Source organism: Sapajus apella, unplaced genomic scaffold (genome assembly GCF_009761245.1).
Source record: "Sapajus apella isolate SASKATOON/1434 unplaced genomic scaffold, GSC_monkey_1.0 scaffold2, whole genome shotgun sequence".
In the NCBI taxonomy this organism is placed as follows: Eukaryota; Metazoa; Chordata; class Mammalia; order Primates; family Cebidae; genus Sapajus; species Sapajus apella.
This window is the reverse complement of record NW_022436942.1, coordinates 64,258,696-64,284,298: the sequence shown is the minus strand read 5'-3', so window position 1 is coordinate 64,284,298 and position 25,603 is coordinate 64,258,696. Positions and strand designations below refer to the sequence as shown.

General features: G+C 45.4%; 1 protein-coding gene and 1 long non-coding RNA gene across 3 annotated transcripts in view; one reads left to right on the top strand and one right to left on the bottom strand.

The window, feature by feature from the left end:
* The window catches only part of NUAK1 (NUAK family kinase 1), a 76,186-nt gene that overhangs the window by 36,642 nt on the left and 13,941 nt on the right, over nt 1-25,603 (top strand). For both annotated transcript variants that reach the window (XM_032300081.1, XM_032300089.1), the window contains 2 exons: nt 16,242-16,393; nt 19,526-19,591. In XM_032300081.1, the coding sequence (XP_032155972.1) occupies nt 16,242-16,393; nt 19,526-19,591 (218 nt within the window). The remainder of the gene's footprint in view (nt 1-16,241; nt 16,394-19,525; nt 19,592-25,603) is intronic.
* LOC116566102 lies at nt 6,722-7,134 on the bottom strand. Its single transcript, XR_004275734.1, has 2 exons — nt 6,911-7,134; nt 6,722-6,880 (listed from the first exon to the last, which is right to left on the bottom strand). It is a non-coding gene; the product is annotated as an uncharacterized LOC116566102 (long non-coding RNA).

Sequence of the window (25,603 nt, the reverse complement as noted above, 5' to 3'; positions counted from 1 at the left end):
AGAAGTTAGAAGTGAGTAGAGATACAAATGCAGTGTGGGAGTGAGTTTCGTTAAGTTATCAGGGTTTTTCCTCTATTGGCCATGGTGAAGGATTGGCCTGTAGGGTGCGGACACATACAGTCCGGTGCCCTGTGAACACTATTGTGTTTTGGGGTTTCTTGGCCCAGAGCATGAGCCTTCTTTATCAGGAAGGCAAAGAGTACATTCCTAGCATGAAGGTTGCAGGTTCTTTATTCGAGAGGCAGTCTGTGGTCCCTGGTGTCCCACCTGGAGAAACCCAATTTCTTCACCAGCACCATGTCCTTTGTGGCCTTGGGAATCAGACAGGACAAACGGAGAACAGGAAACCATCCCCCTGCCAAAGGGAAGGTTAGAGACAAACCATAATGGAAGAATATTTTATTACCAATGTGAAGTTGGCCTCAGTAGAGACCGAGCTGGAGGTTTCAAGGAGAAGAGAAGTCCCGGAAGCTCTTGCTTCTCACTTTATGGATGCATAGCAGTGTGAATGGAAGTTCTTTAGGTTACTTGATGGAAAGAATTTCTATCAAGATCTCAGGAGGGAACTTGGGCTTCAGTTGGTGAAACCCTTAGGGCAGGTGTTAGGGAGTTAGGGAAGCCTTGAGGTCTCATGTCAGGAGGCCTTGAGTTTCAGTCCCCAGTCCTCCTCTGTGACCTAGACACCAGACTTGGGGGAAGATGCTAGGCTTCTCAGTGCCTCAGTAATCACATCTAAGAAATGAGGTTGACCATTCTAGCTGTCATGGGGTTTTCAATAGGATTAAATGACATGATACATATATCTGCTAAGCTCAAAAAAGATAGTTATTATGAGGACACTGTAGTCATCACAAATAGTTCATAACATGGGGCCCACTGACAAGAGTATGTCATGGATGAGATGCAAGGATCTTTGGATCCCTTGGAATAGTATGTCACTATGCTATCCAACACAGAAGCCACTAGCCACGGGTGGATATTTAAAGAATTAAAACAAAATAATTTATAATGTAGTTCCTCAGTCACACTAGCTTTGTTTCATGTGCTCAGTAGTCACATGAGGCTAGTGGCTACCATATGGGACAGTGTAGCAACAGAACATTTTTGTCCTCATGGAAAGTTCTGCTGAACAGTGCGGCTGTATAATGTTGTATGTATTGTGTGCATGGTACATAGCTTTCATCAGACTCTCAAAGACATTCCTGACCTCAAATAGGATAACGAGAACCCAGTGCCTCCAAGTGTTTTGTGACCTGCAGAGTATCATACAAGTAAAAGCTATTGTTTTTATCCAGAAAACTCTCAGGGTCTTACGTGTGTCCTTTTTTTTTCTTTTAATTTCTTAGAGCTCTCCAGTTTCTGTTCTGTTCCCTTTCCCTTCTCCCACGCAAGTTCTGTTTCTCCCACATCTACTAAATAACTGTGGAGGAGGGCAGCTCCCCTCCCTTCCCTGGGGTGTTGGGAGCAGGAGATTGCCAAGGCTGTATTCCAGCTCCTACACCTCTCACTGGGACCTACCGTCCAAGGATCCCATGACTTTCTTTGCTTTCCTGCCCAGCAGGACCCAAAGATCCAGTTCTGAAAGTGAAGCTAGACATCCTGTCATCTGTAGAACTCTTCAGAGTTTACAGAGGTCTCCCATATCTGGTCTCATTTTATCCCCACAGCAAACTCGTGAGGTGGGCAGGCCAGGGATTCACATTTTGTAGTTGTGGAAACGGATGCTCTAGATTTAATGACTTGCTGAGTGTATTAGTTAGTTAGTGCTGCCATAAGAAAGTACCATAGACTGGTGAGTTAGCAACAGAAATGTGTTTTCTCACAATTCTGGAGTCTGGAAGCCTGAGATCAAAGTCAGTTCTTTTTGAGAGTTTGCGGGAAGGATCTGTTTAAGGCTTCTCTGCTTGGCTTATAGATGGCCGACTTCTAACTATGTCCTCACACGTCTTCCCATTGCATGTGTTTTTGTCCAAATTTCCTCTTCTCATGAGAACACCAGTGATACTGGATTAGGGCCCATGCTAAGGACCTCATTTTAACATATCTCTGTAAAGACCGTATCTCCAAATAGGGCTACATTCTGAAGTACTTGGTGTTAGGGCTTCAATGCCTGAGTTTTTTTGGGGATGCAGTTCAGCTTGTCATGCTGGGTGTCACGGCTATGCAGTGACTCTGACATATGGGTCTCCTGGTTTCCTTTGTTTTCTTGCCCTGCTGTGCCTCATCTCTGTATTTCTGATCCTGTGTCTCATCTTGCAGCCCACCTCAGCCTGGCTATTTCGATCCTGCCCCTGCTGCAACCTGAGGGCATGGCGGGGGCAAGGAGGGTGACAGCAGTGGTGGTGGACCCAAGTCTAGGAGCCCATCTGCCGGTCTCCCTGCTACTTACATAATGAGAAGGGGAACCTTCTATCTGGAAGCCAGTTGGTTGACAGGCCAATCAAGAGCCTTAGCTTGGTGCAGCAATGCATTAATTTGCTTAAGGAGAAATCAATGCCAAGGCACCGAAGTGGCCGTTTGGACACTAGTCAGATGAGTAGAAGCTATTAAAGAACTTGACAATGTCTTCTTCAGCAAAGATCTTTATGATTAAAATAAAGAGCCAGATATGCACACACATAGTGACAGCAACAACAGCAACAGCAACAGGGCAGTGCCATGATGTGCCTAACCCTGTATGTTTAGCAAGTCTGTGTTTTCATGAAAGGAAGGCATCATCTTGAGCTGTACTAACCAGTGATATTGAAAGGCTAGTTCTGGAGAAAAAGCGATTTATTCGTGAACAGAAATGCTAATGAAGTGCTTACTATGTGCCAGGCGCTATTCTAGACACTAGGAATTCCCAGGATATTGAAGGGCTTAGTCTCTGCTTCACTGAGGTTTTCATTCAGTAACCCCTTACTCAAAAGTCATTTAGCTCAAGGCTCAGTCCGAAAGGGGCCGCCTAATCTGTTCACTTTGTTGACTCTCTGTCTCCTCTCCTTGAATGGCAGCTCCAAGGGGGACAGGAGCTTGTTTCCTTGGCCCTCTTTTTGGTAGACCATTTGGCCTCAGTTGAGCTCAGGAGTTCAAGAGCAGCCTGGGCAACGTGGTGAAACCCCGTCTCTACCAACAATACAAAAAATTATTTGGATGTGGCGGTGTGTGCCTGTGGTCCCAGCTACTCAGGAGGCTGAGGTGGGAGAATCACTTGAACCTGGGAGGCAGAGGTTGCCACAAGCCAAGTTTGTGACACTGTCGTCCAGCCTGAGTGATAGAGTGAGACCTCATCTCACAAAAATAAATAAAATACAATAAAATAGTACTAATAATAGCTAGGAGTTATTGAGTGTTTACCTTGAGCTAGGAGGTGTGCATGCATTATCTCATTTAATCCTTATATCTGGGAAATAGGAAATGTTAAGATTCCTATTTATGCAGCTTTAGGGGCAAAGTCCATTTTCTAAGGTTACCAAATAATAAGTGGTGGATCCGATGGTTGAACCCAGGCAGTGACACGTGGAACTTGATGCTTCCGGTGTGAACCAGGTCACTTGGTGGCCTGCAGAGACCCCTAATTAACGGGAAGTATTGTTGTAGACCTTGTGATGTGGAGAATTCTGCCTTCATAGAGGTTGCTGTCTTACATATCTGACAGCATTAAGTCCTAGCTTTGTAGTTATTTTGGAAAATACTTCTGCCAGCATCTGAGGAAGAAGGTTGGGATTCAAATCTGTTAAACTCATAGGTCAAGTGTTTTCTAAACTGCAGAACACTGTGAAAATTTGATTTATATATAATCGCCATATCCACTGGCCCATAAAATCTGTGACTTCACTGGAGCGACTCCGCTGTTTGCTAAATCTCAAAAATAATTCCTTTCAAATGTGTCTTTCTTGAAGCAAACCCTGGGGTTAACTCTCCTATTGACCTGTGGGTGAAGGTGATTAACCCTCAAATTTGTCAACTCTGTGTAAATACAAACATAACTGGCTTCTAATGCTAAGTAAATAAAAGAGGATAGATGTACACTTTTCAGTGTGTGATACTAAGGAGAGCCTAATCAAGAGAAAAGAAAGAAATCTCTGGCACCATCTCAGAGAGGGACCCCTGTTTCCAGTCAAAGGAATTCCATTCTCTCAGCAGGGAGATAATTGACAATATGGAAAAAACAGCTGAAAAGGAAGTGCCCACTGGAGCTTTCAACTGGGTTGCCTAGGATGGAAGAGATAAAAACAGTTTTTGCCTGAGGTTCTGATTTCAGGACCCAAGTTCAAATATCAAAGGCATGCTGTCTCACCCCCATTTCCCCTTTGAAAGCCTAGGAGACCTGATCTGCAAAACCACTGAGAACAAACATCTTTAGCATCCCATCTGGCAACAGTCCCACATGTAAAATTGAAGAGGTGGGTGGGGGATGGGGGAGATTCAGCCTGTGACTTTCCTTTTACACCCTTGGTTTGGTTTCTGGAAATCTGTTCTCTTGGCCATGCAAGATTGCATCTCTTTATGGGCCCTTTGCGTTGTGATATGCTGGAACGGGCCAACCCCTTCATCACTCTCCTATTTCAGGTAAGGGTGATCCTGGCTTTCTGAGACAAAGTAGGAAGCTCTTTGGCATTTGTTGACTGTGATCTCTCATCCATTGCAAATGTTTCTCAAACCTGAAAACAAATGAAATAGACAAACACTTCCTTTGATAAGCATTTGAATCTCATGCCCCCACGCTGTGAGCCTTAAGCCTGCTGCCCACAAGAAGGTAAGTTATAATAAGCCTGTATTCTCAAACATTCTCTCAATTCCCACCATGAAGACACTTTGGATGAGTGCACTATCAGTTAAAAGCTACTCCTGTCTTCCTAGAGACATGGCACCACTATGTGCTTTTGTAAGCTACCTGTGCTTCCTGAGATTTGGATAGGTCTTTCTCGGAGGGGATATCACTCCTGGTGAAAATCACTGCTCTAAAAATCCGGAGAAGCAGAAGAGAAATCAAGAGACGGGGCTCCTCATTATATACTGCATCACTCCCTCAAGCCAGCCGCCACCCCGACCCCCAGCTTGTGGCCGGGGCAGTGGGGCTTGTGTAAGACCTTTCTGCAAAACCCAGCAGAAGTCCTGGAATCAGAAAATGTTGCTGCTCCATCCTGTGCCCCTGGAAAAATCACCTCTTGAGAATGGCAGGACTCTGGTAAACAGCAATTCTCAAAGGGCTGTCCAGGACCAGCAGCATCAGCATCAGCTGGAGTCTGCCCCAGACCTGCTGAATTGGATACTCCAGGGGTGGGTTTTTAGCACCAGAGGAATCATGATCCCTCCAGGCAGCTCCGATGCACACCCAGATTTAACAGCCCCACTGTACTAGAAAAACTCCTCCTTAGAAGGTTAGAAACAAAACCTCCCAAATAATTGATTCTTATTTCCTTAGAAACAAAAGCAGGGCTGTATTTCTAGCATCAGTTATTTGGAAATACCTATAGGCAGTTTATGTTTCTCTTCTCAGACACAACTGTGCTAATCCAGGGTTCTCAGGCAGGAAGATTTGCAAGCAGTCCTGATTTAGGTTCTTTTGAAGGCAGAGAATGGCTAAATTGATCTAAGATCAGTGGTCCTTAGCATTACCCACTGTTCTCAGTCATTCATTTGCTTATTTAGCCATTGAATCATTCATGTGTTTTACAATTTATTGAGCACTTTTATTCCGGGTACTGTTCTATTAGCACTTTTGTTTCAGGTACCATTCATTAAAGTAATAGTGAAAACTGCAGTTACTTTTGCACCAGCCTAATAGTAGGGCACGAATATAATTTGTCATCCATGAAGGATTAGATTTGAATGAGCCAATTGCACTGCCAGTTACTGCTGTGTGACCCTGGGCTGACTAAGCTCTCTGTGGCTCAGTTTCCCTGTCTATAAAATGGGGCCAGTAGCTAGCTACTTTATAGATAATGTAGGATTAAATGAGCTAATGAATAAAATTGCTAAGCACAGTGCCAGGACCACACTCGAGAAATGGAATTGATTATTCCTGATGTGATGTCTAGGGATCAGTGAGATGTTCTTTCTGGCCGGAGTAGAAACTTCTGTTGGGAGGTTGGAGAAAAGAAGATTGAGGCCAGCTTGCCTATCAGCGATTCTGAATGATGGATGCACATTAAAATCTCATGAGGAGTTTGTAAAAAATGCTGATGCCTGGGTCTCACCCCCAAAGATTCCAGTTTAATTGACCAGGCTGAAAAATACAGGCTTAATCCTGCAACAAAGAGGAAAGGAGCCTGCTCTAGAAACTTGTCTTGGTCTGATCATTTATCATCAGTGAATTCCAGGGAAGAACGTGTGTCTGGCGGCAGTCACCAGTGAGCCGTGAGCGATACCTTTGGGCTTGTGTTTACTTAGTTAGCTGTTGGGTTGCTGCCCTCATCAGAGACTTGGAGCCCCATGAAACAGTTTGTTGTACTTGGCAAAGCAGTGTATTATGCTTGTGTTTACTCTTTTGAACCCATGGCAAATTGTTGAACATTTTAACACACTCCTTCTGCCGCTAGATTCACGAGTTTCACATGAAGTCCCTGCAGACTGGATCCAAATTGAGGACTCACCCCTGTTCGCAACACAGCACGGGAGAGTTCTCTTCACTTGTAATCATGTGAACGAGCTCTTCAGCTGTGAGCCTGTCCAGCCACGTTTCTAATGAGTTTCCTATTAAGTTAGCTGTTTGACCTTCAAGTTATTATTTTCATTGTTTTTTTTTTTTTGATTACACCCAAGTCATTTTTCTAGAGGCTGGAGATCAGAAGCAAAACAACTATACACTAATGCTACTCCCAGGCTGTCCTGCCTCTCCCTCCTGGGTTTCCTGGAATTCAATATTTTCTAGTGCCTTAAATAATGCTATTTATACCTGATACTAACTTTTAAAGGATATTTATACATGACATTAACTTTTAAAGGAAAAGAAAAGACTCTATTGCCCTTTGGCCTGGGATCTTTTGGAATGAACTGGGATAACTTTCTTACTTTGCACAGGCAGTCACCAGCATGCATTTGGGAAGGCTCACAGAACACAGAAAGGGGCCTCCGCAATGGCCGTGTACAACAGCGGGGATTTGGATATTGAAAGGGGGGTCAGATTAGATGGACTGTAACTTTTAACCTGTGGAATCTGGGAATTTTTGATTTGGGGAATTAGTGCTCCCCACCATGACTTCTGACAGCAGGCGTGGCTGGTAGGTATGACTCAGAGATTGACACCCATGCTTGGAACAGCCCTGGGGACCAAAGAATGGAAGAGAGCTAGGCTTGCCCTCACCTCAGCCTTAACTGGGGGCCACTCAAGTCCTCTGAGGTCTTTGAGTGTTCGTTCACTATATCTACTATTCTCCCACCTCCAACCCGTCACACATATACCCCAAGGGCATGAATGTAACCTTGGGTGTGGATTCTGCCAGTGCATACCCATAATTCTGCATTTGATGTCTTCCTTTGATTCCCTTTGCTGCTGAATAGGAACTGCTAACACTTCTGCTTACTCTTGCTGCCTTGTGCTGTGATAATACAATGTGACCTAAGGTAGAGGCTTCACTTTAGCAGAGGAAGATCCTGTGGGGCAGAAAGGCTAAGTAACTTGCCAAGGTCACCCAGCTGGGATGTGGCTGGAGCCAGAGGTGTGATGACTACGGGCCTGGCCTTTCCACCCTGGTGAGGTGGTGAGGGTGAGATGAGCCCCTGAACCAAAGCCCTCTGCTGGGGTTCCAGGGGTGGAAGACTAAGCCTGTCTTCACAGAAGGATTTCTACCCCTGTCACTGCCAGAACTGGGAACATGTTTTTTCAGAAGTTCATGGCATCAAGTATAAGAGCCCTTGCTTCTGCCTGGGGTAGTTGTGAGAGGTTCTGATCAATTGCCAGGGCTTTCTTACATTCTGGATTGTGTGAATGTGTTTTTGTGTGTGTATGTGAGAGAGTGTGTGTGTGTTGTGTATGACACAAAGGCTGAGACAGAGGAATAGAGGGAATCATCAGGGAGGTTGTGAAGTGTGTGTGTGATGTGGAGTGTGTATCATGAGCCTGTGGTGATGGCTGATAGAGCCCATTGCCACCTTAGGGCCCTGCTTCGTTTCTAGAAATGCTCCCCCCACGGATGGTTGTGGAAGGAGGGTGGAGCCCAGTGGCTCGTCCCGCGTGGTGTTGTCAAGTCTCCTCTCCCACACAACTCCTCTCTCTATTCTGGCCATGTCCCCTGCCTTCCTAGGATTGGATATTGGGTCCCCAATGTCACTATTAATCCTAGCAGGTACGGATGTGTTTTGGCAAGGCTTCTGCATACCCACTTGTGCAGGTGGCTTTACATTTTCTTAACCATTTCTCCTGCCTTCCGTGGAGTCCATTGCTGGCAGTGGGTGGCCTTGTTGGCTATGGTTCTCTTCGAGCATGCCAGCCAACATCCAAAAAGAGTTTTGGTTCAAGAAAAGACAGTGAGTGAACCAAAAAGCCCTTTGTTGTGCAAACCAGGAACCACACTGAATCAACTTGGACCGATTTATTGACAGCCAGGGAGATGCCAGTTTAAATTTCTCCTCCTCACTGCCCTGGGCTTTCAGATTCAAGAGATCAGAGGACCATTTAGTGAAGCCATGAGCCCACAAGGTGTTTGAAATTGAGTTCTAGGGAGGAAAGTTTTGAAGAATGAATCTGTATTGACTAAATGACTCAATTGGTTTATAGACAGTTCTTTCAAAGGAAAGATCACTTCATTTTTGAAGTGAAAAGTAAGCTACTTTCTGTGAGGATTGTACTGACCTTTAATAAAAGAGCACCCTCGAGGAGTGGGAAGGTCCTTCAGTCTGAGATTTTGGGAAAGTGACAAAAATGATGCTGCCTAGGGAGGCAATGCTGGGGAAGGAATGGCAACACCCTGGATGTCACCTAGGAGATGGAGCTGATAGAAGGCAAAGGTGTGGAGAGAATTCTCACGGGGCTACTCCTAGGCCCCAGGCCTTTTTTATTAAAACCAACAGATGGGCTGGGTACCGGGGCTCACGCCTATAATCCCTGCACTTTGGGAGGCCAAGGCAGGTGGATGGCTTGAGTTCAGAAGTTGAGGCCAGCCTGGGCAACATGGCGAAACCCTGTCTCTACAAAAAAAAAAAAATTACAAAGATTAGCCAGGAGTGGTGGCACATGCCTATAGTCCCGCTACTTGGGAGGCTGAGGCAAGAGGATCACTTAAGCCTGGGAGGCAGAGGTTGCAGTGAGCCAAGATCATGCCACTGCACTCCTGCCTGTGTGACAGAGTAAGACCCTATCTCAACAAACAAACAAACAAAAAACTCAGCAAATGACACTTCCTCCTTGGAGGTTACAGAAAGAAATCTTCCCTTTTTAAAATTGGTCCTCAATGTCTCCACTTTCAAGATCTCTTTCTTCCTAAATGGCCCGGTGTAGGTGTACTTGGCTCTCACGTGACCAGTGGAAACTTAAAATCCCAGGATCTCCTCTCTCCTCAGCGTTTCCCTCAGGCCAGAGTCCTGTTTTTATAATACACATTTTCTCAAGGTCTACAAGTTGTGTTATTAACCTCGAGAGCTGCAGGAGGCAATCGCTGGGAGCTGGGTCATTGCCTGGTTATGAAAGCCAGATGATCAGAGCGCAGAATGAGACTGTCAAACCGAACATCTCATGAAATTCAGGATTAATGTGGAGAAGTAGCTGTTGCTATAGCAACCAATCCCTGCTTTCCTTTGAAATGGAAAATAAACAGCAAACAAGAAAAATAATTCAAGTCGGTGTCTGGGAAGAAGGAAGGCCTGCCTGTGGAACAGTCGAAGAAAAAGGAGAGTTCGGGTATTCTAGGATATGTTGAAACAATGGTGAAATCATCTCAAAGGCAAAACCCAAGTCATTTTGGGTGGTTCAGTTCCATGCCTGCTTTCTCTAGAAATCTTTTCAGGTCCCTTCTGGCTGACCTTACTGATATTTCTGTCTGATTGTCCAGGTACTTAAAGTCTCTACCATACAGGTTAGCTCTTGAATTATTTTATGAGTACTGGTCATTTCCCACTCAAAAGCAACTCCTTAGGGGTAATGACTGTGCCTTCTTCTCTTTTGTATTCCCTTTAACTTGTAGCAAAATGCTCAGATAAATGCCTCAAATAGGCTGATAATAAAGCTATTTCAGAAAAAATCAGTGAGGTTGGCTCCATTTAATGAAGGAGAACCTTTATTGCATATAATGTGAAAAGCAGAAATGGATGATGAAGGAAGGTGGTGGAGAGTCACGGCAAGCACATGCGCTTTTGAGTGGCACAAATTTGCTAGCCAATCTTACTGGGTATCTACCCAACAAAAATGCGTCCAGATATGCATCAAAAGACTTGCACAAGGATGTCCACAGCAATACTGTCCATAACAGCCCTTGACTGGAAACAGCCCAAGTGCCTATCAACAGTAGAATGGATAAATAAACCGTGATACATTCATATCATGGAGTACTCTAGAGCAATGAGAATGAACAGGCTTTGACTCTGGCTCTCACGTGGCCAGTGGATGCTTTGAGCATTGAGCAACGTAGATTATTCTCACAAACATTATTCATGACAGAAGAAGGTATACTACAAGATTCCATTTTTTAAAACTTCAAAACTCATCTATGATTTTGGTTTCATATTCCTCGTATTTATAATATTGATGTATCTGTATATTTCAGGAGATGATTAATAACAGAAAGAGGACATGGCAGGGCTGCTTGCAGGGGGCTAGCAGTGCTGTTTCTTGATGTGAGTGCTGGTGCCTTATTTATTTATTTATTTATTTATTAGAGATGCGGTCTCTCTGTGTTGACCAGGCTGGTCTCAAACTCTTGACCTCAAGCGATCCTCCCGTCTCGACCTCTGAAAGTGCTGGGATTACAGGTGTGAGCCACTGTCCTCAGCCCTGGTTCCCTGTTTATAAAGCAGGGATAACATGGATCCCTATCACATAAGCTTGTTGTGAGGAATAAATGTCTTAATCTGTGACACGTAGTAACTGTTCCATAAATGTTAACTATTCTTATTACAAGCTTTCTAGGGAAGGAGAGATCCCTGTCTGGGAAGTCTCCTGGAAAAATCGAGCCCCAAACAGTTGCTTAGGTCCAGGAGCCCAGATGCTATCCTGTAACTTGCTTCTGTCGCTTGTATTGTTCTCGGCGATGTTGGTTGCCTGTCTGACTCACCTGCAGCTCCTTGTGGGCCTTCAAGGTCTTGTGTTTTATTCATCACCCTTTTCTTTCTCTCCTCCTATTCCCAGGCCCTGCCAGCTGCTGGTAGTTCTGTTTCTGGCCTGTTTCCTTCCTCGTGCTGACCCTTCTACCTGGCCTGCCTTTCCTCCCCCTCCGAACCAGGAAACGTCTTCTTTTGGGATCCCCCAATGCCATCTGCATAGTAGGTGCTTTCTGCTGTGCTAAAATCCAGGCTCTGCACCACATGGCTGTGGCTCCAGTGCTGTGGGCTGACTCAGGCTGAGCTAAGTTTCTATTCAGGGATTTAATTTTCCTGGTAGGCCTGGCATGTCAAGGGCCATGGTTTTCCTTACCATTCTGGAGCCACCAGGCTTCTGGGTAAAACTGTCTGGCCAAGAGACACAGGCTTTCATTTTTCAGAAAGGAAACCCTTCCCAACTGGTGGAAAATAAGCTTTTGCTTAGTGACTAATAACATAAACACAGACAAGATTTCTGGGCTTATAAATAACCAGTTGTAAAAGTGCCCAAGGGAAGCAGCCCTTTTTTTGCTAGAAGAATGGCCAAGAATATTCCTGTCACCTTGAGCATGGGCAAAGGAGCATTGGGCTGAGGGTGCGGAAGCTGCTCATTCTTCAGTATTAATTCCCAAGGCCTTGCTGTTATACATTATAAATCCTGGACTGTTCTGGAAAAATAACACCTGATTTCTTAGGTCCTTTCCTGCTAAAAAATCCTGTGATTCTGCGGCAGCCACAACATGTTTTAAAGACTGATGCCAGCAGGGAGAGGAAAGTCTTAGGGTTTTGTTTTGCCTGAGCTGCCTAAGTGGCAGATGAAATAATTATGAGAACAGCTTCCATTTGTTGAGCACTGGCAGAGGCACTGTGCTGAGGGTGATAGACCTGTGAGGCTATTACTAGTCTCATTGGACTGATGAGGAGACCGAGGGTCAGAGAGGTTCGTATGTATAAGTAGTAATGGAGCGGCTGAGAGCTTGAGGGCAGCGAGCAGTCAGACTGCTGGGCCCAGGGCTGACTGTGCCTTGTGCTCTCTGTAGTTATGGGAATTATATTCACCTTGTCCCCAGGTATTCTCATCTGTAAAACAAGGATCCTCATAGTACCAAATCTATTGATGTAATTCATGCAGAATGCTTATTAGCATGGGGCTTGCACATAGTAAGCCTACAGCAAATTTCACTGTTATTAAGAAAGGCTTCTAGGAGCTTCATCTGTAACATGCCTGGCCTCCTTGATGAAACACTGATGCTTGAAGTCTAGAAAACTTGTTTGCTCTCAATTAATTTAAGGTGACAGGGCCTTGACCATGAGATTTGGGCTGCTCCCTATGGGGAATGAGGGGATGGTGTCCCAGAGCCAGGCCTGGCTGCTTGGACAGTTTTCTGATCAGGCGGCTCATTGGCCCTGCCCGAGAGAGTGAGGGCCCTGCCCGATAGAGTGAGTTTTGTCGCTTGGATATCATCTCATTCATCCAGTGTTTTCCACACTGGCTCCATATGAGTTCTTCAGGATGCCAATAGGAGGATTGAAATGGCCCGATCAACTCGCAGAACTCCGAGTTAAGGAAACCAGGCTCTCAGAGACAATCAAGTATCAACATTTGACTTGTGTTTGACCGTGGAATCCTTTCTTTCTTCAGGATATCTTGCAGAACGATTACTCCGTGGAATATGCATTTGGAGCTATTTCTTGACCCCTCCAAATGCAGTCAGCAGGGAGGCAAGTGTGAAAGGCTGGCCAGCAGTAAGGATGGGGGTAAGGGGTGAAGGGGTGTCCTTGGAAGTGAGGCAGGTGGATAGATCTGGGATATATTTTACTTTATTTTTATTTATTTATTTTTTTGAGATAGAGTCTTGCTCAGTTGCCCAGGCTGGAGTGCAGTGGTGTGATCTCGGCTCACTGCAACCTCCACCTCCTGAGTTCAAGCTATTCTCCTGCCTCAGCCTCCCCAGTAACTGGGATTACAGGTGCCTGCCACCACACCCGGCTAATTTCTTGTATTTTTGGTAGAGGTGGGGTTTCACCATGTTGGCCAGTCTGGTAACTTCTGGCCTCAAATGATCCACCTGCCTTAGCTTCGCAAAGTGCTGGGATTTCAGACATGAGCCACCGTGCCCGGCCAGACTCGGGATATATTGTAGAGAAAGAATCAGTAGGACTTACTGATGGAAGCTTTTTAGTAAACTATTTGGTGTATTGGACTGTAATTGAACTGAACTGTGTATATGTCTCCTTGATACCAAGTCAGCCAGTTGGAGAGGGAAGAATCCAGTCACTGAAACAGCCCTTCTGTCTGTGTGAGGCAAGTGGTCCACACCTTCCAACAGTCACTGAAGGGCCAGAGGCTTTGGCCTCTTTAATGATGCACCAGACTCTTTGGGGTGTGAGGCTTCATGTTTATTTACCTGTCAAAGTACTTTCCGTCTTCCTACATCCTCCTTTTTAAAATTAGAAAATCCGCTGCCCTCTCCAGGGCCGATTCACTCTTTCATTTTTGGGGCCTGAGCCATGCATCCCGAGGCAGTCGGGATGTTTCCAGTTTCCAGAGTTTATTGTTAATGAAAAGTGCACAACAGGCTGAAATCTCTGGCAGGAGCCAAAGCTGCAGGGTACACCAAGGCCAGCAGACACTGGAGCAGCCAATTTTATCTGGATGTTCTCTCCTCCTTCTCCTCCCTACCCTCCTCCTTCTCCTTTCATTTTATCAGGGAGGTTTGGCTGAACTGGAAGGAGCCAAAAAGGAACTGGGGGGGGGGTCTGAGCTTCTAGCAGCCAGTGACAAGGTGTGGGAGGACTGGGGACCCAGGCCTGGGGTAGGTTCCAGGTTGACTCAGTTCTTCACTGGATGCGTGTCTGCCTTGGCGCTAGGCTCTGGGATGAAATAGTATTGAAAGCAACAATAATTGCTAACGTTCTTTTTTTTTGGACGGAGTCTTGCTGTGTCTCCAGGTTGGAGTGCAGTGGCATGATCTTGGCTTACTGCAACCTCTGCATCCCGGATTCAAGTGATTCTCCTTCCTCAGCCTCCTGAGTAGCTGGGACTACAGGCGCCCACCACCATGCCCAGCTAATCTTTGTATGTTTAGTAGAGACAGGCTTTCACCATGTTGGCCAGGATGGTCTTGATCTCTTGACCTCATGATCCACCCTCCTCGGCCTCCCAAAGTGCTAGGATTACAGGCATGAGCCACTGTGCCCAGCCCCAGCAGTTCTAAGTACTTGCTAATATTATTCATGTTTTATAGTTGACTGAACTGAGGCCCAGAGAGGGCAAGGAACATCCCTAGAATCACACAGCCCTTAAGAGGCATATCCAGGGATCCTACTTAGGAATATCTGATTCCAAAACTATAGTTTTTTTTTTAGTTCTGTCAGTCTAGGCAGAGGACATGGATATGTAAACCAGGAAATAAACCTACACAGTGTGTGCATGCTATGAGGCAAGTATTGACTAGCACAGTAAGAGGGAGAAATGGGGCATTGTGGAAACCATGTCTGAGCACAGTCTTGGCTAGTGAATGAGAGTGCTGGGCATCAGGGGCCTGATGGCAATGGGAGGAAAGTAGATGAGATCGAGGAGGGTAGGCAGGGGACCCCCACGGAGGGTATTGGGTACCCTACAAAGCTTTTTGTACCATATCCCTTAGGAGCGATGATGGATTTCAAAATAAATATTGCTTATTTTGTCTTTGCTCAAAGGACATCTTATGTAAAAGCCCAAAGTATGAAACAGGTGGCAATGGAGTGGTTTTGGACAGCCCGTCATTCATGGCCACCGTTCTCCCTGCCTCATGCATGGGCCCCTGGCCATCTGCCTGGAACCCTGAGTTTGAACATCACTGCTGGAGAGCATCAGAGTTGGGGAGATAGAAGCATTTACAAGCATTTGAGAAGACTGTTTCCTTGGTGATGTGGAGGTTGAGTGAGAAGGGGCTGGACCTGGTGGCAGGGAACCCGCTGGAGATGATAGCGGCAGCAGCAGCAGCCCTGACAAACAGCAGGCTGCAGCATTACAGTTCCCCATCCACGCTGGGGCCAGAGCCCTGCGGATTCCAGCCAGCTCTTTGGGAGGCCGTCTGGTCTAGTGGTTCTGCACTTGATCTTTGAAGCCAAAGTGCCTGATTGCAGACTGTGCCAGTTTCTTAACCTCCCTTAGCCTCAGTGTCTTCATGTTTCAAATGGTAAAATTACAGATATTTCCTTGATCATTTGTTGTTAAGGTTTAAATGAGTCAGTACATGTGAGGTACTTAAAACCTTACATACAAGCTTGGTGCATAGTAAGTGCTATATTATTATTTAGTATTGATGTTCAAAAATGCATTTGTGTAGTTTGAGTTTACTCATTTTATAAATATTACCTGAGCTCCTACTGTGTTACTATGTGCCAAATACTGTCCTGGGTGTTAAGGATACACCAGTGAGTTGAAATAGGACAACCTCCTTTTACATTTGACTGGGGGAGACAGAATAAATACATGGAATGGAGGTATAGCAGGGCTGAGAAGGGCCCATGTGATCATGCATGACTTGGTGGGCCACATTAGCAGCTGTGGGTTTTGTTTGCCTGCGATGGGAAGAAGTAAAGAGATAATAAGATTGAGCACCTATTTTGGGGTCAGAGTGGCTCTGTCAGGGCTGGGTACCTGGTCTATATCCAATGGTTAATAAATTATTAGTCATGTTTGTTGTTACCCATTATCCTGTCTACAGGAGAGCCGTTCTGGGAGAGGGTTGTGAGAAATGATCTTGACAGGGAAAGTGGGGTCCTCAGAGAAGAGAACCACATCTCCCTTAGCATGACAAAGGCACGTCCAGGAACAATGGCGTGACACACACCATTGCCCACCTGGTGGGACAGTGTGTCCAGTGCCTCGTGATGCTGAATTGGCTCATTTGTGTTCTGACCGGTCAGTGAGTCCTCTGCTTGGCGACGTCTCCGTTGTCCTCTCTCTCATTCTCTGTAGCATAAGTGAGCTTGTTGGCTAAACAGGGTGTTTGTGTATTGCTGTTTTCCCTCTGCAGTGTTTGAGAACAAAGATAAGATTGTGATCATCATGGAATATGCAAGCAAAGGGGAGCTGTATGATTACATCAGTGAGCGGCGGCGCCTCAGCGAGAGGGAGACCCGGCACTTCTTCCGGCAGATCGTCTCGGCCGTGCACTATTGTCATAAGGTACGGTTGGGCCTGGCCCGCAGCTTCAGGCGTAGTTTTTATGGCACTGCATGATGTTTTTCCTCTTATAAAAGTGGTATCTGTTCGTGGTAGCGTGTATGAAGAATTTATAAACTGGAAAGAAGAAAATCACCGTCACCCACAATTCTGGAACCCAGGGCTAACCCATTGTTGACATTTTTGCTTGCTTGTTTCCTTTCAGTCGCTTCCTCCTCCTTCTCACATTTATTTTTTGTGTCAACTTTTAATTTTGAATAATTTTAGATTTACAGGGAAGTTTCAAAGGTAGTACAGAGAGTTCCTATCTATGCCTCACTCAGTTTACCCTAATATTAACATCTTGCGTTTCTGTGGTACGTTTGTCAAAATGGAGACACCAATGACCTTTTTCTGTTCCAGCGTCCGATCTACGGTACCACACCGGATTCATTTTTGCATCATTTGTGTCATGCTTTTTACTTAATATGTTAATCTAAATATTTTTCTATATTATTAACAATTCCCTATAATTCTTCGTTGTTGGATATTGAGGCTGTTTCTAATTTCTGGTTATTACAAATAGTGATCAATATCTTTATATATGAATATTTTCCTGTCCTGTGAATAATTTACTTAAGAGAGATTCCAGAAGTGGAATTACTGGGAGAAATGTTCTTGAAACCTCTCTACACCCTGGGTACCTTTTCTTGCATAGGTTACCTACATTTGCATACCTCTTACTGCAGTGCACCTCAACAGGATGTGCTCCAAAGATAGCCACAGCCAGGCTCATGCCTATAATCCAAGCTAGTTGGGAGGCAGAGGTGGGAGGATTGCCTGAGCCCAGGAATTCAAGACCAGCCAAGGCGACACAGCGAGATCCATCTTTGAAAAAATTTTTAGGCCAGGCACAGTGGCTCATGCCTGTAATCCCAGCACTTTGGGAGGCTAAGGTGGGCAGATCACCTGAGGTCAGGAGTTAGAAACCAGCCTGCCAATGTGGCGAAACCCCGTCTCTACTAAAAATACAAAAATTAGCTGGGTGCAGTGGTGGGCGCCTATAATCCCAGCTACTCGGGAGGCTGAGGCAGGAGAATCACTTGAACCCAGGAAGCAGAGGCTGCAGTGAGCTGAGATCATGCCAATCCACTCTAGCCTGGGTGACAGAGTAAGATTCCATCTCAAAAAAAAAAAAAAAATTATCCAGGCATGAGGCTGCACACCTGTTGTCCCAGCTGTTTTGGAGGCTGAGACAGGAGGTTCCCTTGAGCACAGCAGCTTAGGGCTGTAGTGAGCTATAGTGCTGCCCCGGATCTCCAGCCTGGGTGACAAAGTGAGACCCCATCTCCAAAATAATAATAATAATAATAATAATAATAATAATAATAATAAAGCCACAGTAGGCCACTCTTGGTTTCTGGAAAAGGAATGAAGTACACAGATAATTATAAGCCATGTTTCAGCCATTATTCTTCTTAATCATTTTGGCCGTGATTTTCATCTCATTCAGACTTTCTCCAGATCTGTCACACCCTAAACAGTCATTTGCTTTGAGGATAATGTGACTTGAGTCCAATAGGCTATCTAAAACAGAGTCAACTTCTTCATACAAGTGATCGCAACATGGGGCCTCCTGGTTTGTTAAATATTGTGTTTCATTGAGAGTGGCTCTGTAAGTAATCAGAAGACAGCTTCTCAAATCTAAAGCCCTTAACCCATGTGAACATTATTTGACCTCTCTTTGTTGACTCAAAAGGTGCTCATGATTTGAATTATATAATATTTTGTATTTCATCATCAGGTATCATTGTAAATCACCATAGAGATGGTGTTTTCATTATCTGAAGTGTGTGAACACTTGGATTCTGTATGAATGAGCCTTTATTAGACTCATTAGACTCATTCCATCTTATTATGAAAACCAGGAATGCAGCAATGTAAACCAAACTGCTCCTGATACTTAAAACTGAACAGAATCAGGTACCTTGTAGTCCACATCTTTCTTCCAGAAGATTTGGTTTTGTTCATTTCTGCATTCAGAAGTCCTCCTTGTAGGCTTGAATTAGAAAAAGAGTAGTAGAAATACATGTTTTCATCTCTCCCTCTGGGCAGTGCTTTTGGAGATATTAAGAATGGTCAAATGAAAAGGAAAATAAGAAAGAACCAGCTGTAAACATGCCTGTTGGTTTGCTCAAAAGAGCAGCATCGATTGTAGATGTCCTTTATGCTGAATGCTGTTCAGAATCATTCAAGGCCCCCGCTACTTGTCCACTCAGCCTGAAATAGCCAGTTCTTTCAGGCCCACTGCCCTTCCCATGCTCATCCATCCCCTAAAAAGATAATCAGGTCTTAAAAAAGAATTGAGAAGGCTAGAGGTTATTGCTGTGTAGACCGACAGCCTATTGGTAGATGACTGCTTTTCATATTTCAGCTGGCTGGCTGCTGGTCATTGAAGTTCAGGCTCCAGCCTTGCCAGAGTTTGCCTGAATGGAAAGGTCAGGCAGGATGGCAGCCACCTGCTTTGGTCAGGCCAGTGGTCACGGTCTCATTGGTCTGCTCTCACGCTCCACCTTTCACCCAGCACTGAATCCAGCTGAGTAGAAAGCAGAGTCTTCTCTCCAGGCTGCTTAGGAAATGTTATCCTCAGGACAGATCAGGATGGGTTGAAATAGATTGGCCCATTTGTCTTTCCAGCATTGGGTAGGTAGGCAGGCACACAGACAGACAGGGAAGGCCTGTGAGCCCCACACTCTGAGTCCCCGGCAGAGAAATCTGCTTCTTCCCTGGGAATCCCATCCCAGACAGACATTGTTTGCCACTGCCTGGGATTATATTGCTTTCACACAGTGGAATTACATTCCGACAAAGAATCCCCCTGCTGTTTTACAGGCTCTGGGGGAGAACAGATTCCAGTCATTTTTCCCTTAACCACACAGCAAGTGACTAATGCTCTCCTGTCGCTGGTCGGTCACTGGCGGGGGAACGTCAAGACAGGGAGAGCAGCCTGAAGGATGAAGGCGAAGACCACCGGGCTGGTGCATTTCTTTAATCTGTCAGACATTTCCCTTTGCGCACCCTCCTCCTTCCTTTTTCTCTCTTGTTCTCATCCCAGCCGCTCCCATTCAGTTCCCTCTTTATGTCTTCTCATTTCAGAACGGTGTGGTCCACCGGGACTTGAAGCTGGAAAATATACTGCTCGATGACAACTGCAATATTAAGGTAAAGCTCTTGCCTCGTTGATTGATATGCAGAGCCTGGGCTTTGCAGCCTTGTGGAGGCTTAACCCACTCCAAGCCGCAGCCTGGAAATAAGGCAGCCACTTCCTACCCTGGCAGGCCGAGTCTCTTTGCTTGAGCTCTAAGTCCAGTTCAAACAATTAAATTCAACAAGCAGTTATTGATCTCCTGCAATATGCTGAACGTTATTCTTCCTCCCTGGGTGGAATGAGATGACTAGGATACAGTGCCTATCCTCAGGAAGCTCATAGTCTAAAATCATCACCATAGCAATTTCATATATATTTCATATTTTTGCCTGATATCACTAAAATTCAATCTTTACAACAACTCTGCAAGAGAAGCACGGTTATTTACATCATTTCACACAGGGAAACCGAGGCACAGAAAAACTCAGTAATTTGCCCGAGGTAATCCAGTGGTAAGGAGTGGAGTTGGGATTTGAACCCATGTCTGTCTGATTCGTGAGCCTAAATTCAAGTCACTTTGCTTTATTTGCTAGCAGGACCCTAAATTATTTTAGAGTTGGAATGCTTTTCCTGGCCTCTTCTTTGTCACTCTCCACCCTGTCTCTTACTTCTCCCTCTCCACCTTCCCACCCCCAAAACCAGCCATGGCCCTGGGAAGCTGACCGAAATGGGGATGGCGCTTGCTGTTGGGAAATAGCAAGTGCTGGAGTTTACTCACACGGAGAGTATTATTGCTGGCTGCTGCTGGAGCTGGAGAAAGCTCTCCTGGCCTACAGGGTTCAAGTGCCTCCCAGGGAGCCCTCTGAATGTCCTTTTGACTATGTCTACAAAATAAGCAAATACAGTTTCAAAATAAACGGAGCTCGCCGCATGGGTTTCATTATGAAATGGCCTTAGTACTCCCAGCACCAGCAGGAGCCCTCCAATTGGCCACTGGTGACGTTAGTGGCTTATCCCTGGTCCCTGGACAAAGCATGGGAATGATTTTTTGTTGTTGCTGCTATCAGTGGAGGAGCGTGTAATGAGACTTGTTTCCTTGCTTGGAAGGATGGAGTTGCTCTGGTGTTAGGATTCTGGGTACAGATCATGGTGGCAACCATGAGTCACCATGATCCTTTGAGAGGCCCCTGGAAGCCATGACCCAGTGACCTCTTGCTCTGGTTGATTATAGTTATATGTAGTTAATAGAATAAGAAGGAAATAGTTGGTCAAAGCAGTTCTGCATAGGAATAGGAAGTGGAATCTCAGGGTCTATTTCTGGCAAAGTGGTTGGATTATTCTAGAAGGAACACCAGTTGTAGAGTTAGGAAATTCTGGGCTGTGTGGCTTACTCGCTTCTTGACACTGGGAAAACCACTTAACCCTGTTTCCTCAACTGTAAAATAGGGTAGCACTTCTACCCACAGGCCTGCTTAGAGTACGGAATGAGACTTAGAGTACTCTCTGTGTTTAGTTTTGTAAACTGCTAAGCACTTGTGTGCAAATGAGTGAAAGTTAAAAGTGGTGGCTTTGGAGTTAGATATTGCAACACTGTCCCTTAGTAATGGGAGTATTTGGGTAAGTTTCTTGATGATTTAGGCTTTAGTTTCCTCATCTGTCAAGTAGGGATGCCAGTTCCTGTCTCTGGAGATTATTGTTTATTTGTTCATTGTTTTTCAATGAGTATTTTCTGAACAGTTACTGTGTGCAATGCCCTGTGTCGAGTCCTGGGGAGTCAATAACAAACGTGAAGATTTTAGACAATGCTACAGTCAAAGCAATTCATACTTAACTGTTACTTACCAGGAGCCTGCTTAAATGGCTGGCCCCTGGAGAGGGAATTGAACTGGAAGTCAGCTGCTCTGAAGGCGCCTAGGTCCTGGGGAGTGGTGGTCAGGCCATGGCTGAAAAATTGGTCCTGGTTTGAGGGCCACATTTTTCTAAGGGTTTGTGTCAACCTTATTGACTTCCTGTCCAGATTCTTCCTGTCACCTGCCCCCAGAGCTCTCGAAATGAAATGTCGTCTTTACAAGGCCTGGAATGTGAGCCTCTTGCCTAGGGATTGGGTTCCATGGTGCAGTGTGACCTCTTGGTCTCATGATGTATTCCCAGAAGTGATAAGACACATAGCTTTCTATGAAATCATAGAATTCCCTAATGGAGGAGAAAAATGATTAGAATTTGAAAGCAGTTGTGTAGGGAAACAGTGAGGTAGGAGCCTAGAAGAATGGCTTCATTTGTGTAAGCAAAAGAGCACTCATGTTGGGGCTGACAGTTCCCCTGCACCAAGTTCTTCAACCTAGGGTCCCTATGCATGATGGAGGGAAAGAGCACACACACCAAACAGTATTAGCAATTCAGGCTTACACACTTACTTTTGCTTAGGAATTTCTAATCCTGGCCTTTCCCAAGGTAAAGCACGGGTGTGCATACACACACATATACCAAAGAGAAACCAGATAGTCCCATGATTAACACTTTTAAATTCCTTTCCTCCTTGTTCAAGGAATCCTACTCAGATCTGACAATCCTAGATCTTCAAAAAACGTTGGGGGTCATTTTCCAACCCCTTGTTTTAGTGATTATGACTCAGAAAGTCTAGATGATAATGTCTACAATCACACAGTGGATCAGTCTACACTAAATTATTGTCTTTGCTTCCTCAAAGTGTAGGCTGGTGCTTGGCACACAGTAGGAACTTCAAAACGGTTTGACTTTGGAATAAAGGAATGACGAGCCAGGATTAGAACTTATGAGTTTGACTTCCAGGCACATTACTTTTCATCATCTCCCACCCACTCCCAAGGTTTTAAAAAATGTGATTCAGCTGGTGTTGATTTGTCTTCTGGCTGTATATTCGCAACGCTTCCTGACTCAGCATTTTGTTGAGACACATTTAGAAAGGGTACTTGCTGACAAAGGCAGGCAGACATGGCCACAAGCTGGCCTCTGTGCTCAAGAGAGTCCCTGTCATCCGTGTCTGGACCTGGAAACAGATGAGCCACCAACCAACGGGACATGAGCAGCAAGTTCCTCTCTTGGAGCCCCCTCTGGTGCCTCTCTAAATGTGGATTGGTTGTCCATGTTTCAAGGGTGGAGGACTTTGGCCTAGGAAGCCTGTATAAACGCTACTGGTTTAAACTTGTCACATGTCGCTGCAATGGTAGGGAGAGCCATGTAGCTCATTCCTCTCCCCTTCCCTGCCTGATGTTGATTTGCAAAGAGCACATCTGGCATTGGAAATTATTTATCTGGCCACTGCGAGAGGGTGTGGCTTCTAAAAATACTCACACAGTCGGTCAGCAGAAAGAATGAGAGCAATGTGCTGCTTTGGGTTGCATTCCGTACTCTGGAAGCATGTCTACTAAAATAGACACCCAGCACAGCATTAATTTGCAATTAATAAAAAACGGGCCAGATTCACAGCCCACTCTCTGGGAGAATGGAATGCCGACAATTCCCATAGAAGGCTCCTGTAAAAATGTCTTACAATGAGAAGAGGTTCAGGCACCAGGGTCAGCCGACCTCCTCCAAGAGTGCTGGGAATCTGGTGAGCTCCCAGGGCTCAGAGTAGAGGGGCATAGGGGAAATGGCCTGCTGCCCCTTATGACAATGGAAAGGCGGCTGCTGTGGATAAGAAAAGAAGATTTGAATGGCCAGGGCCAAAATGAGATAGAAACCTCTGAAGCTTAACAAGGCCAAGTAGGGCAGCTCAGAGTCGGCTTCTGGGCTTTGATAATATGAATGTGAGAGCTCTGGATCCATGCATGAATTAATCAGTTCATGTGTTGTGTGTATATACCCATGCATACCTGCATTCACTCATCCACTCCTGCATTGGAATTGAACATCTCTTCTGGACAGTATTTATTTGATCAGAAATAAGTTCCTACTGTGTAGTTGGCTCTGTGCTGAGGATTTAATAGTGAACTAGATGGCCAAATATCTGTCTTGGAACCCAGGATCTAACAGTTGTTGAACTAGCAGTAATATTGAGCTGTGAGGAGGATATAGCAGTCAGTGAAGAAGAGAAGGTACCTGCTGTAGTGGGCTTAAAATTCCAGTTGGGGACAGAGCAATAAACAAGTAAACACATAACGTAATTGGCTGGTAGTGAAGAAAATCTGTGAAGGGTGAGAATGAAGAATAGAGTTGCTCTTTTAGCTAGGGTGGTCAGGGAAGGCCCTTGGTATAGGACTTGAATTCCTCTGATCCACCAAGCCGTCTCAGGCTTCTTGACCTTGGCATACGTGGTTCACACTGTCTGGAATGCTCTGCTCATTCCTTTTTGCCTGCTACTTCTTTGGGGCTCTGCTTGAATGCCTCTTCTTCCACGAAGACTTCCCTGATCCTCCTCCCTTGGCAGGGCCAAATGACCCTGTGTAATGTGTTGTGGAAGTGCTGAGTGGGAAGTAGTGGGTTTGTCCAGCTGGATGGACCAGAAAGCCTTCATAGAGGAAGAGGGATTGAATTGGGTTTTGAGGAATGGGTAGGAGTTTGATAGTAAGGAATATGATGATGGCTTTTCAAGAGGAAGGAACAGCAAGCACAGGAACACAGCATGAAGACTAGAAAAAGAAAGTAATGCTGACTGGGCCCCTGCTGGAAGCTAGAGCCCCATGCCAGACCTTCTGCACCTTATTTCCTTTGGTTCTCAGAATGCCTCCCCAGGGCTGGGTGTGATCACATCCATTTTACAGACAAGGAGGCTCTTGCAGATAATAAGTGATGGAACTGGCTATAAACCTATGGCTATTCGGCTGCAAAGGCCAAACACGTGATTAATTCTACCCTCTACTCTTACTATCCAAATTTGCCCTCTATCTAAAAGTGTATCACATGAGGGCACTGTTTTGGTCCATGCTTTTGTCAGCCTTACCTTGCCTGCAGGCAGGCTTGTAGACAGCTGTCCCTGCGAGAGACTCTCCAAGCGCGATTGGTGGCTGATGGCCAGGCTGAGTCGCAGTGGCCAGAGCAGCCATGCGGGGGTGCCAGGGCTGTGTGTTGTGAGCTGGCTCTGGCTGCTCGTTGGCATCCATGCAAGCTGCTGCTTGGATGCGCCTTCCATTAAGAGCCTTCTCGCATTGTTTTTGGGTGGGAATTTTCTTTTAAGAGAGGCAGTGTGAGCTTAGATCCTCTGAAGATGAAAGCCAGCCACACTCACTTCTGCTTCTTGTTCCACTCCCCGCTTTCACTTCCTGGCTACTCAGGAGTGAGGCTGTTGTGGGTACAGCCACAGCAATCAACTCCAAGGCCGGAAAGGAGCTAATAGAGTGTGTCTTCCTGGATGGAATTGCTGTCTTCCCGAAGAGTTACGCAGAAAGTGCATTTCCTTGTCAGCCACCTGAGAGCAATAACTCCCCTTTATATAGCACTTTACAGCCAAGGCAACTCTTCACCAATGTCTCAGGCAAGCCACTTTACCGCCCTGTGCCTCAGTTTTCTTATTTGCAAAATAAGGATAAATTTGGCATTCGCTATCTGGAATCCTCCAGATAAGGTTGTTGTGAGAATTTACTACATTAATAAATGTAGCACTTACAGAACCGTGCCTGGCACATAGCAATGCTGCTACTGTTATTTTTATTTTTAGAGACAGGGTCTTGCTCTGTCACATAGACAGGAGTGCAGTGGCACCATCATAGCTTACTGCAGCCTAGAACTCCTGGCCTCCAGCAGTCCTCCTGCCTTAACCTCGAAAAAAGCTGGGATTGCAAGCATGAGCCACCACACCTGGCCTATTTTAATTCTTACCTTGTTTAATCTGACTGATTTTCACAGTGCCATGTGATTGGTTGTATTACAGTTCCATTTTCCCACAAATAAATCTGAGACTTAAGAGATGTTAAGTGAAGTAGTCAGAGCTAACATTTATTGAAGGCCTATTGTGTGCTAGGTAGGCATGGTGTAAACATTTCCATGGGTCAATTTATTTGGTTTGATACCAGCACTTCCAGGTAGGTGACGTGATTATCATCAACCCCATTTTATAGGTGAAGAAATGTAGACTCAGAACGGCTGATGTGCAAGTGTGTATTATACACTGG